At 42.3% G+C, this 13207-nt stretch overlaps 1 protein-coding gene across 10 annotated transcripts in view; it reads left to right on the top strand.

The window, feature by feature from the left end:
* LOC123498988 (leucine-rich repeat-containing protein 40-like) overlaps positions 1–13207 on the top strand; it is a 63367-nt gene that overhangs the window by 41269 nt on the left and 8891 nt on the right. For all 10 annotated transcript variants that reach the window (XM_045246622.1, XM_045246631.1, XM_045246623.1 and 7 more), the window contains 3 exons: positions 11153–11295; positions 11850–12007; positions 12334–12535. In XM_045246622.1, coding sequence (XP_045102557.1) covers positions 11153–11295; positions 11850–12007; positions 12334–12535 — 503 coding nt within the window. The remainder of the gene's footprint in view (positions 1–11152; positions 11296–11849; positions 12008–12333; positions 12536–13207) is intronic.

The raw sequence follows: 13207 nt of genomic DNA, 5'->3' as shown, positions 1-13207 counted from the left end.
GCCTATTTGCAGACGATGCAAAATTGTTAAGAAAAGTGAGATGTGACAAAGATTGCGAACTACTCCAGGAAGACTTGGACAGAATATGGAAATGGAGCTGTACATGGCAAATGGAGTTCAACACGACAAAATGCAAGAAAATAGAGTTTGGCAAGAGTGAAAGAAGAATCAGGAGTATGTACAAGATAGGAAATGAAGACATAAAACCAGTCATGAAGAAAAAGACCTTGGGGTGACAATTACCAATGACCTATCGCCAGAGAGACATATAAACAAAATAATTGGAGAAGTATTGAACTTATTGAGGAACATAAGAGTGGCGTTCGTATATCTAGATGAAGAAATGATGAAGAAAATAATTACTGCAATGATAAGACCGAGGCTTGAATATGCAACAATACAGTGGGCTCGAACTTAAAGAAACACATAAGGAAACTAGAGAAAGTACAGAGGGCTGCAACGAAAATGGTGCCTGACTTAAGAGATTTGACTTATGAAGACAGACTGAAAAGAATGCAACTTCCAACCCTGGAAAACAGAAGAAAGGGAGACCTGATAGCAATATACAGAGTGATCATGCTAGGTTTTAGACAAGGCAGATTGGCCTCAATTCACAGATCTTAGCTCTTTTATCCGTCCGCTGGCTGATTTTTCTACTTGTGCTGAGGCTGTTGATTATTTTACCGATTTTTTGATTTCAGTAGCGCTTCAGACAATCCCTAGGACGTCCGGTCGCTTTACTAAGCGTCCCGTTCCTTGGTGGAACGCAGCATGCACAAACACTGTGAAACAAACTGGCAGCTTTCTCTCGTCTCCAGCGACATCGTGGAGACCCGCAGTGTCTGGATGCTTTTCAGCGCTGCCGAGCTCGAGCCAGCCGCATCTTGAAAGAGGCACAAAGAGCCTCTTGGAAAGCTTATGTCTCTTCCATTAACGCCCGCACTCCTCTTACGGATGTCTTGAACAAAGTCCGCCGAATTGCTGGGAAGTATTCTGCTCCTTCCCCACCAGTATTGTTTGTCTTCTGGGCGAACGGTGGCAGACCCTAGGACTGTTGCCGACCTTTTCGCAGAGCACTTTGCCAGTGTTTCCCGGAGGCATCCTGTAGCCCCGGGCGCACATCACCGCCAGGGAATGGAATCTCTCGGCATAAACTTTTCTTCGGCTGGAGGGGAGTCTTATAATGTCCCTTTCTCTGCTTCCGAGTTGCGGACTGCTTTGTCTCAGTGTCATGACTCTTCTCCTGGCCCAGATGATATTCCTTATGCCTTTTTGCGTCACATGTCTGACCGTGCTTTTAACTTTTTATTAAATCTTTATAATATGATTTGGCATACCGGTGACTTTCCATCTTCTTGGGCTGTGGCAGTGGTTCTTCCATTTCTGAAGCCTGGGAAAGATAATCTCCAGGCTACGAACTACTGTCCTATATCTTTGACATCATGCATTTGTAAAGTGTAAGAAAAGATGGTAAATGTAAGACTCATGTGGTACAGGCAACCCCCGTTTAACGAAGGTTCACACAACAAAATTTCGCTACAACGAAGGTTTAATTTACTACCATCTGCTCGTTTAACGAACATCAAACTCGCTTTAACGAAGTTTTATCCAGGTAATTTTTTTCCAAATTTGAAAGCCCCACCATATCACGCAAGCTGACAGGCTTTTGAATACACCAGGAGCTGCTGGTATTAAGGCCTGCCTCAGGAAAAATCTTGGGACCCCTATAGAGTAAAGATCAAGATCAAGATCAAGCCTCTCGTGGACAACACGCGCAACACTCACTCCCCAGTCAAAACATAACAGCGTCAGAAGCAGCTTGTCTTCCCTAGCTCAACTTACCACCAAAATGCCCTGCAATTGGCCTAGTGTTCGTAAGAAGAACAGGAAGTGTCTTACTCTCCAAATGAAGCTAGATATTATTCACAGACACGAGAGAGGCCAGAAAACTATAGCAGTGCTGGCCACCATCTTGACTCCATATTATACTGTCTCTATTTTCAAGTCAGCAGACTCTATTAAGAAGGCTGGTGAGACTGTATCTTCCTTGTAAGCTAAAAGAACCACCTGAACCCGTGACTCTACAATGGATAAAATGGAAAGCCTTGTGGAAATGTGGTACATAAGTTTTGTATGCAGTACAATGATGCGCACTTTGTTTACATTCCACAGGTTGCCTGTTAGTGTCTTTCCCGTTTCACTCTTCCTCCCTTCATAAAGTTAAGATCATCAACATTGTAAAGTTACATACTTACATACTTTAGTGTACATTATAATGACTTAGATTAAACTACCTAAATGTTTAACTTCATAATTTTTACTTTCATTAAATCTTTTACTGTACTATGATGCACTCTCGCTTTGCTTACTCTCAATGGAAGTTCAAATCAGGGGTTAAACTTGTTATAATCGGATCGCTTAACGAAGTTTCGCTTAACGAAGTGTTTTTTAGGAACGTAACACCTTCATTAAACGGGGGTTGCCTGTACTTGGAGAGGGGGAAGTACTTGTCATCGGTTCAGTACGGCTTCCGAAAGATGAGGTCTAATACTGATGCTTTTTTATCCCTAGAGTCTTCCATTTGTGAGGCCTTCACTAATCACCACCATCAAGTAACAGTCTTTTTTGACTGCCTATGACCTATGACTATGGCCTATGACACGGCTTGGTGTCATAGCATTTTACAGTCTTTATTTAATTTTGGCCTTCGTGGCCACCTTCCTATTTTTATCCAGCAGTTTTTATCCAGACGTTTTATATGGGTACAAGTGGGGAGTGTTCTCTCTGAGGCTACTGCTCTAAATGATGGCGTTCCACAGGGAAGTATTCTTAGTGTTACATTATTCGCAGTCGCCATTAACCCCTTCAATACGGTGATGCCTATGTAGGCGTCATGAAACCCCAGTAGCAAATACGGTGACACCTACGTAGACATCATATTTCTTTTCTGAGCTTTCTTCAGTTCAGTTGTCCCGTATAGTGTGTTGGATACCAACTACACACGCCGTATGCTGTCTTTGAAATCCTAGTGCTCCTCCCACCATCCTTGTCTCCACCAATCACTAAAGATAAGCTACATGCGTCCTGCCTTGTCTAAAATTACCCAGTGGCATAGACTGTTCCCATCTCTCTCTCTCTCTCTCTCTCTCTCTCTCTCTCTCTCTCTCTCTCTCTCTCTCTCTCTCTCTCTCTCTCTCTCTCTCTCTCTCTCTCTCTCTCTTCCTTCCCTCCTCTCCTCCCTCTCCTCTCGAAAGATTCGTGAAAACAAACACACACACACACACACACACACACACACACACACACACACACACACACAAAAAAAAAAGTATGGCAGAACTGTTAAATAGTAATAGAGAAACTGTCTATATGAAAGAGATTAAAGTAACCAAGCTTGAAATAAAAAATTTGATGACGGAATTGGATGAGGAAAAGGCAATGGGACTGGATGAAGTCTCAGGCAGAATACTGAAAGAATGTAGGGAAGAACTAGCAAGTCCAATATACAACATCATAAAATGCTCAATAGAAAATGGAACAGTGCCAGTGGAGTGGTAAAGAGCTGAGGTGGTTCCCATATATAAGAGCGGAAGGAAGGAAGAACCTTTAAATTACAGACCGGTATCACTAACTAGTGTAATATGCAAGATGTGTGAAAAAGTAATAAAGAAGCAATGGATTGAGTTTCTTGAAGACAACAAAATATCAAATAGCCAATTTGGTTTTAGAAAAGGTCGGTCATGTGTAACAAATTTATTGAGTTTCTACTCTAGAATAGTTGATAGAGTACAAGAGAGAGAGAGGGATGGGTTGACTGTATTTATTTAGATCAAAAAAAGGCTTTTGATAAAGTGCCACATGAAAGATTACTATGGAAGTTAGAGGAGAAGGGTGGCTTAAAAGGAAGCACATTGAGATGGATGAAGAATTACTTAAGGGGGAGAGAAATAAGGACGATAGTTAAAGATATGAAGTCCAAGTGGAGAACAGTAGACAGCAGAGTGCCACAGGGGTCAGTATTGGCACCAATACTTTTCTCGTATATATAAATGACATGCCAGAGGAGTGAACAGCTACATAAATCTGTTTGCGGACGATGCAAAACTGTGCAGAGTCATTAAACAAAAGAGGATTGTGAAATACTACAGGAAGACTTAAACAAGATCTGGAAATGGAGCAAAAAATGGGAGATGGAATTCAATGTGGACAAAAGCCATGTCATGGAAATGGGAAAAAGTGAAAGACGACCAGTGGGAATCTATAAGATGGGAGATGGAGTAGAACTAGAAAAAGTAAAAAAGGAAAAGGACTTGGGAGTGACAATGGAAGAAAATAATCAACCGGTAAGCCATATTGATAGAATTTTCAGAGACGTATAATTTGCTAAGGAATATTGGAGTAGCATTTCACTATATGGACAAGGAAATGATGAAGAAATTGATAAGTACTAAAATAAGACCTAGATTGGAATATGCAGGAGTTGTGTGGACTCCCCATAAAAAGAAACACATAAGAAAATTAGAGACTACAAAAAATGGCTACAAGAATGGTTCCAGAATTTAAAGGGATGGCATATGAGGAGAGACTAAAGGCTATGGATCTACCAACCTTGGAGCAGAGAAGAGAGAGAGGGGATCTGATACAAGTTTATAAATTGATTAACGGAATGGATGAAGTGGATAATGAGAAACTGATCCTGAGAGAAGAATATAACTTTAGAAGCACAAGATCGCATAGTAAGAAACTCTGGAAGGGACGATGTCTGAGAGATGTTAAAAACTTGGAACAGTTTGAGTGAGGAAGTGATGTCAGCAAAGAGTGTACATAGTTTTAAAGAAAAGTTGGATAAGTGTAGATATGGAGACGGGACCACACGAGCATAAAGCCCAGGCCCTGTAAAACTACAACTAGGTAAATACACACACACACACACACACACAGTAGCTCAGTGGTTAGAGCGCTGGCTTCACAAGCCAGATAACCAGGGTTCGATTCCCCGGCCGGGTGGAGATATTTGGGTGTGTCTCCTTTCACGTGTAGCCCCTGTTCACCTAGCAGTGATTAGGTACGGGATGTAAATCGAGGAGTTGTGACCTTGTTGTCCCGGTGTGTGGTGTGTGCCTGGTCTCAGACCTATAAGATCGGAAATAATGAGCTCTGAGCTCGCTCCATAGGGTAACATCTGGCTGTCTCGTCAGAGACTGCAGCAGATCAAACAGTGAATACACACTCCAGTAGCTCAGTGGTTAGAAGGTAAAATTGAAAAACGCTGGCTTGACACAAGCACTGAAAGAGGAAGAGGACTGTGGGGAAAAGTTCGACTTTGGGCCTTTGAAATTATAGATCAACAGATCATAGAAGAGAAGATAGCTGAGAAAGTGGTGAAGGGTGGAGATATTTGGGTGTGGAGGAGGATAAGACACCGAGTAAAATGGAGAGAGAAAACATAAAAAGGTGATAAATAATATCTTTCACTAGTACAAGTAGGACTTCCATAGAATTGGAAAGTTCCAAGAGAAGGTATGTTCACCAAAAGGATGTAGCAGTGAGTAGGTAGCCCAGCAGGAAACAACAAGGGATGTAAATCGAGGAGTTGTGACCTTGTTGTCCCGGTGTGTAATGTGTGTGCCTGGTCTCAGGCCTATCCGAATATCTAATGAAGGAAAAAGAGGCACTACATAACCACCTAAGACAAATGAGTCTCTCAGCTCGTTCCAATGGAAGGATCAGAGACAACAGGGTAACGTCTGGCTGTTTGGAGGAGAGGAGCATCGTCAGAGACTGCAGCAGATCAAACAGTGCAAGTTCAATACACACACACACACACACACACACACACACACACACACACAATGGATCTACCAACCTTGGAGCAGAGAAGAGAGAGAGGGGATCTGATACAAGTTTATAAATTGATTAACGGAATGGATGAAGTGGATAATGAGAAACTGATCCTGAGAGAAGAATATGACTTTAGAAGCACAAGATCGCATAGTAAGAAACTAAGGAAGGGACGATGTCTGAGAGATGTTAAAAGATTTAGTTTCCCGCAAAGATGTGTTGAGACTTTGAACAGTTTGAGTGAGGAAGTGGTATCAGCAAAGAGTGTACATAGTTTTAAAGAAAAATTGGATAAGTGTAGATATGGAGACGGGACCACACGAGCATAAAGCCCAGGCCCTGTAAAACTACAACTAGGTAAATACAACTAGGTAAATACACACACACACACACACACACACACACACACACACACACACACACACACACACACACACACACACACACACACACACACACACACACACACACACACACACACACACACACACACACACACACACACACACACACACACACACACACACACACACACACACACACACACACACACACAGGAAGATGGTACACAGAGCGGTCGCTGAGCTCCGGAGAAATCATCTTTACTACTACTGTTGCCGTTGCCTAAGAGTAACTAAGTTGGGTAAGGAGCATGTAATGTTTGTCCCGTCTCCATATGTTAACTGTTGAGAAGCAAGTAATGTCCAGGGAAGGTGAATTTTAACTGTAACCTGCGTTGGAACCATCAGCTGGGAGTTGTTTACATCTGCGCAACATGGCGGCCGCATATTCGGAAGAGAAATTAGACTTCACAGGCTTCCAAAGTACAATGGAAAAGAGCGTCTATGTCAAGAAAATTCTGGAATTAGAAGGAAAAATTGAAAAACTATTTGAAAAGTATGGCGAACTGGAAAAGAGTCATAACAATGTGCTGAAAGAGTGCGCTGAAATGAAGACAGAAAATGCAGTACTGAAAGAGGAAGTTAAGTTAATTAAAGTGAATTGCGACAAATGTGGAGAATCTTTAGGAAAAGTGATGGAGAAGCAGGCTGAATGGAAAAAAAGTCAGGAAGTGGAAAGAAAGGAGGTAAATTACAAAGTTGCAAGTCTGGAAAAGGAAATCAAAGAGTCTGGGAGAAAACTTTGGGCCTTGCTGAAATTATAGATCAACAGATCATAGAAGAGAAGATTGCTGAGAAAGTTGTGAAGGTTATTAAGTCAAATGAGACATTGGTGAGGGAAACTGTAGACAAAAAGAGATGTGTGGTGATATTTGGTGTGGAGGAGGATAAGACACCGAGTAAAATGGAGAGAGAAAAACATAAAAAAGGTGATAAATAATATCATTAATGTGGTGCAGGAGGAGGGAAAAGACCTAGTACAAGAAATAGAGGACTTCCATAGAATTGGAAAGTTCACAGGAGAAGGTATGAGGCCAGTAAGAATCAAATTTAAGTCACAAAAGGATGTAGATGAATTGGTGGAGAAGTCATGGAGGTTAGCCCAGCAGGAAACAACAAGGAAGATTTGGTTGAGAAGAGATCTCGGTGAAAAGGAAAGAGAAATGTTAAATGAGTTGAGAAAGGAGGCTTTGAAAAAAAATGAAGAGAGGACAGAAGAGGAGAAGAAAGAGTTTTTCTGGAGAATCTTGGATATGAGACTGAGGAAGTGGTTCATAACCCAGAAAAGTACAGTAAGAAAGGACTAAAGAAACTTACGTATGAGCGGAATGTAATGTATTCCAACATAAATGGAGTGATATCGGGATTTTAGAACTCAACGATTACTTGAGGGATAAGAACCCAGATATTGTGGGTCTTACTGAAACAAAACTGAGAGAGGAGAAGACCTGATGATGGTTGGAGAAGGAAATATAATGTTTGGAAAAGAAATAGAGTAGGTAAGATGGGAGGAGGAGTGATGTTGCTGGTTAAAAAGATATAAAGGTGGATCAAGTGAAAGAAGGTATGGGAAAGGCAGAAGTGCTAAAGATCAGAGCAGAAACTAATGAAGGAAAAAGAGGCACTACATAGTGGTGTACGTACCACCTAAGACAAATGCATGGTCAGTACAGGAATATGAAGAAATGATAAGAGATACAGGAACATGTCTGGAAGAAATGTTGGGTGGCTGTGAACGAACTATAATGATGGGAGATTTTAATTGTAAAGAGGTGTGTTGGGAGGACTGGTCAATGGAGGGATCAGAGACAACATGGGGAAATACACTATTGACACTGGCAATGGAAAATGTGTTAACTCAGTGGGTCAAAGAAGATACTAGGTTTGGAGGAGAGGGAGCATCGTCAAGACTGGACAAAGACAAAGACGACAAGTATGACAAGTTTGCACGAGTTTCCCGCGCTCAGGCGCGCGGCACTACCACCCGTATATCATACAGGCGGGCTTTTTTAACATCTGGCGCGAAGGGGTTAATGGTGTTATTGATACTCTCCCAGATGGCATTCACAGCTCCTTATATGTTGATGATTTATGTATTTCATTTGCTGCTGCTAGGATGTCACTGATTGAGCGCAAGCTCCAACTGGCGATCAATAGGGTGTCCAGTTGGGCCAACATGAATGGTTTTCGATTCTCCACCTCCAAGACCGTAGCCATGCATTTTTGTCGCAGCCGTGGTGTCCATCCAGACCCGGATTTATACCTCGCCAATAGACGCCTCTCATGTGTGGAGGCAACTCGATATCTTGGCCTTTTTATTTGACAACCGTCAATGGGTTCCCCATTTCCGTTCTCTTAAGGCGTCTTGTCGGCAGGCATTATCCCTTCTTCGGGTTTTAACCCGCTAAGACCGATGGCTGCAAAATTCGCACCCTCCCATTACCGCAATTATCATAAAAAAATCAACTCTTATAAATTACTCTGGAAAAAAATCTGCTGTTAGTAGACATGACAATGCATCATCCTACAAGTTTTTATTGCTCTGCTCACTATGGTTGTCTCAGAATAATAACCGATAATTGGAGAAGATTGTGGTAGCAGCAACTCGGGGGAGGTGCTTTTATGTGTATTCTTACATAATGTAAGGCACTGCTCATGTTTTTGTGTGTTTTCACATGTTTTCGTGTTTTCACTCATATTGGCTGATTATAGTTACGTATGTTTTATCAAGCGTGGGTGACGATGTTGTCACAATAGCGGGGTCGGGATCTACCTCCAACCTGTGCACTTTCCGTCTTGTCCCGCCTTGTCTATCACTTTTATCACTAAACTTTAGCTTCCTCTTAGCACCAGTAGCCATAGTTGTAAATAATAGTTCCTTAAATAAGTAAATACGTAAATACGTAAATAATTATCACCGCGACACGATGCTCACGTACCTCACAGAAATTTGCGGGAGACTAGCTGGCTAGAGCCTAAAATTAGCAAGGTGGTCAAGCCCTCCATCTATCTCTCTCTTACTTTCCTTCACCCTTCTCTTCCCACCCACTTTCTCTTCAGCTAGCTACTCTCTTCACCCCCCTTTAAAAAAAAAAAAAAAAAAAAAAAGCTGGCTAGAGCGGTGTGCTTCCTGGGAGCCGACAGTACTACCATAGGCCTACGTCATGACCAAATATAGCAGCGCTACCAATGCTAGCGGTTTTATTAGCGCTCAAAGTAGCTGCCCCATTTAAGGACTGTCGGAAGTGTGCAATGCAGCCCTATTTAAGGCCTGTCGGACTTTACGGGTTAAGTCACACCTCTTGGGGTGCGGACAGGGACACGTTGCTACTGCTTCACCGTACACTTATACTTCTCAAGCTGGAATACGGCTGTGAGATCTACTCATCTGCAACGGATGCACGACTACGCACGCTTGACCCCGTGCATCATGCTGGGGTCCGCTTGGCTACGGGTGCATTTCGGACATCTCCAATACCTAGCCTTCTAGTGGATGCTGGTTTCTGGCCATTCTACCTCCGGCGCCAGTCTTCAATGCTCCGGTGATGGTTTCGCACCCACCGTTTTCCCGATTCTGTCCCTTGTCTGTCAATATTGCGGAACTTGCGTTCGCAGGCATATGTCACTCGACCGAGCCTACCTAAACCTTTTGGCCTTCGAGTGGCAAATCTCATGGCAGACTTATCTATCGACCCCACTCCTGTCCTCTCTTTCCGGCTCCCACGAGTTGGTTATTGGCAGCTTCCTGTTGTGTCATTATGCCCTCCTATCATTGATGGCAAGAAGGATTTTCCACCAGCTCTGTCCCACTCACGGTTTTTAGAACACTTTTTTACCCATTCTGATGATACTCCTGTTTTTATTGATGGTTCCAAATCCGACGCAGGCATTGGATTTAGTGTGGTTTTCCCCTCTTTTTATCGGTCTGGCAGTCTTCCTTTAGTGGCATCCGTTTTTACCGCAAAGCTGTCTACCATAGTCCTAGCTTTACAAATCATTTTCACTCTCCCGGTTTCGTCTTTTACAATTTTTAGTGACTCGCAGTGCTCTCACTGCTCTATCTTCTTTTATTTCCCTTCACCCACTGGTTTTATCAGCCCTGGAGTGGCTCTATTTATTTACCAGAAGAGGATATCGTGTTGGGTTCTGTTGGGTCCCTGGTCACGTAGGTGTTCCCGGGAATGAACATGCAGATCGCCTCGCTAAAGAGGCAGCGAGTCGCGCTCCATCTCGTGCCCCTGTTCCATTTCGAGATGTATTTCACTCTATTTGTGTGGCAGTTGCAGCATTATGGCAGAGGAGATGGTTAACAGGGGTCGCAAACTCGAAAATGGGAGAGATCACTACTTCCACTATCCCTCAGTGGACATACTTCCATGTCCAGGATCGCCGTGCACAGACTTTATTGGCGCAACTGTGCATAGGTCACACGTACCTTACACAAAGGTACCTGTTGACCAGGGACCCTCAGCCTTACTGTGAAGACTGCCTGGTGCCGCTCACCGTGTGGCACCTGCTGGTGGAGTGCCTAGTTTGATCGAGTTACGACACCGCTACCTCTACCGGTGTTGCGGTAGAGGTAGCGGTGTCTACAATATCTCACAGGTGCTTGGACCAGCATGTCTGGCCCCAGGCCATGATGTTTACAAGTACCTGGGAGAAGCTGGGCTTCTCCCCAATGTGTGAATTTTATTTCCTTTTATTATACATATTTTTAATGTTTTATTTAATTTTATTGTAGTTTTAGTATTTGTAGAGACCTTTGATTTTATTGTTTATAACTGATTTTAGTTTTCATAAACTACAGTATAAAATATCGTAGCGGCGCCACATGACCGTTGATGTTGCAACGCCTAAAATTAAAATCCAATCCAATCTTTGATAATCAGAATTACTTTGCTTTGTGACAGGAAATGAGTGCAGAGCAGCTGGGTTACCTCAGTGGTGTCAGCATCCTGGATCTGCGTGACAACCAGATGGATGACCTGCCAGACCAGATCACACTCCTGCAGGGCCTTGAACGCCTTGACATCACCAACAACAACCTGTCCACGTTAGTGCTCCACCACTCTCCACTCGCCACTTCTTGCTCTATATGTGTAGTGTTTAGCTCAGGACCTTAGGCAAAGCATTTTTCACACTTATTCCATATGATAAAGAAATAATGAAGTGCGATACATAAAAGTAAAGATGGGAACGTCTAATGTATGGCTATAGTTTTCCATGTAACTGATCATAAAAGTAAAAAGAGTCACATGATTGTAATGCTTTCCAGCCATCCTCACACTTTCCTCCTATGCTTTGTTGTTGAGCTGGAATATATAGCTCTCAGATTGTTGATTTTCTGTCATCACCTTTCTGATGGAGTTGTTGTCGAGAGGAGTTTCGCTAAGTGAAGAGGAAAGAGGGATTGTAAAAGGTGGTGATGATTATAAGCAATGATGACTAGTGGTCTCTGAGACAAAACATTTGAGAAAGTGACTACATAAACCTATTCTTATTTTCTCTGTAGTAACATTTCATGTGAAATAGAAAAAGTCAGGTTGTGGTAAGCATGAGGCAACTAGCACTAGACAGCCCAAATCAGGTTTCCTGAATTAATTGCAGGTTACCATTCCACCTTGGTCTGCTGCCTCACCTCAAGTCCATGCCCCTAGAAGGCAACCCAATGCGCCTCATACGGCGTGACATCGTGCAGCGTGGCACTGTGCAACTGCTTAAGTACCTGCGCTCCAGAGTGTCGGCACCTGTGCACACATTCCCTGGTGAGCTGATATGGAAGCATTGACCAACCTGCAGTGAAACTGTGTACATGTGTGTGTCTATCTATCAATCTTCCTGATGCATTGATTCTTCTTGAAGCATCACTGAAATTGGTGACCTTTTGCATCTTGATATCCTTTCCTCTCCTGTTGCAGCATCATTTCTCAAATAATTTACAATTTCTAATTATTCAATAAATTGATTTTAGAATTAGGTATTCATTTGGAAGCTGTTCTGTACATCCATTTGGTTTTACAGTAATTATTGCCATTGCTTGTATATTGCTTTTTCACCCACCCTTGTTTTTAAATAAAGTGTTTTCCATCAGGGTTTGAGAACACTCCTGCAGACACTAATCTCCTTCTGGACAACAGCTCAATTCCGGACAAGTACCAGATGAAGAACACCCAAACTGTGTCGTATAATGAAAAGGTCTCTACAATACCTGACCAACTGTTTGAGAATGCTGCTGAAGCTGAAGTAAGGACAGTTGATCTGAGCAAGAATGTGCTCACTGAAGTTCCTGCCAAGTAAGTGCATTCATTGTGTTGTATGTTATATCATCCTTGTGTTCTTCATGTGTCATAATGAAGATTTTACAACAGTAATACTGTATAGGTGTGTTGCTCTTAATTAAAGAGGAAATAACTGGTAGAGACACCAAAGAATATCTGCAAAAAGTTTCAGGAGCCATATCCTGTAATGTTTTGTAAATAAGATCCTCACAAAGCATCAGATAAAGACATTATTTTTGAGAGTGGACATTTGAGACCTCAACCTAATTGGTCAGGGTCTCAAACATCCACTGCCAAAATATCATCCATGTCTAATTCTTTCTGAAGATTTTATTCATGAAATATTACAGGACAATGTATCTGATATTCTTAGTAACTAATGCAAGCTGTTCAAGTAAGGCAACAGAGTTGAAATTTCAGTTGAAGTTTTTACAAGATGACAGTCCTGATACATTCAATGTAGAAGAAGTAAGTTGAGTGCCATTGAAGAAGAGAGAAGAGAGAACAGTTGTCTGGAAGGTTGTCTTGAAATGATAAATTAATGATTTGATCATGAAAGATTATTTTTTTCTTTATATGTATTACATTTCCAGAAATTTGTTCTGGTAGAATAGCATTCTCAAGATGTAGCTTAGAGTAAGTGGCCAGGTATAAGAAGAGAGAGGGCAGGTAGGTAGGTTGGAGATA

The sequence above is a fragment of the Portunus trituberculatus genome, chromosome 48 (assembly GCF_017591435.1).
Source record: "Portunus trituberculatus isolate SZX2019 chromosome 48, ASM1759143v1, whole genome shotgun sequence".
Taxonomy (NCBI): Eukaryota; Metazoa; Arthropoda; class Malacostraca; order Decapoda; family Portunidae; genus Portunus; species Portunus trituberculatus.
This window is presented reverse-complemented; position numbering and strand designations above follow the sequence as displayed.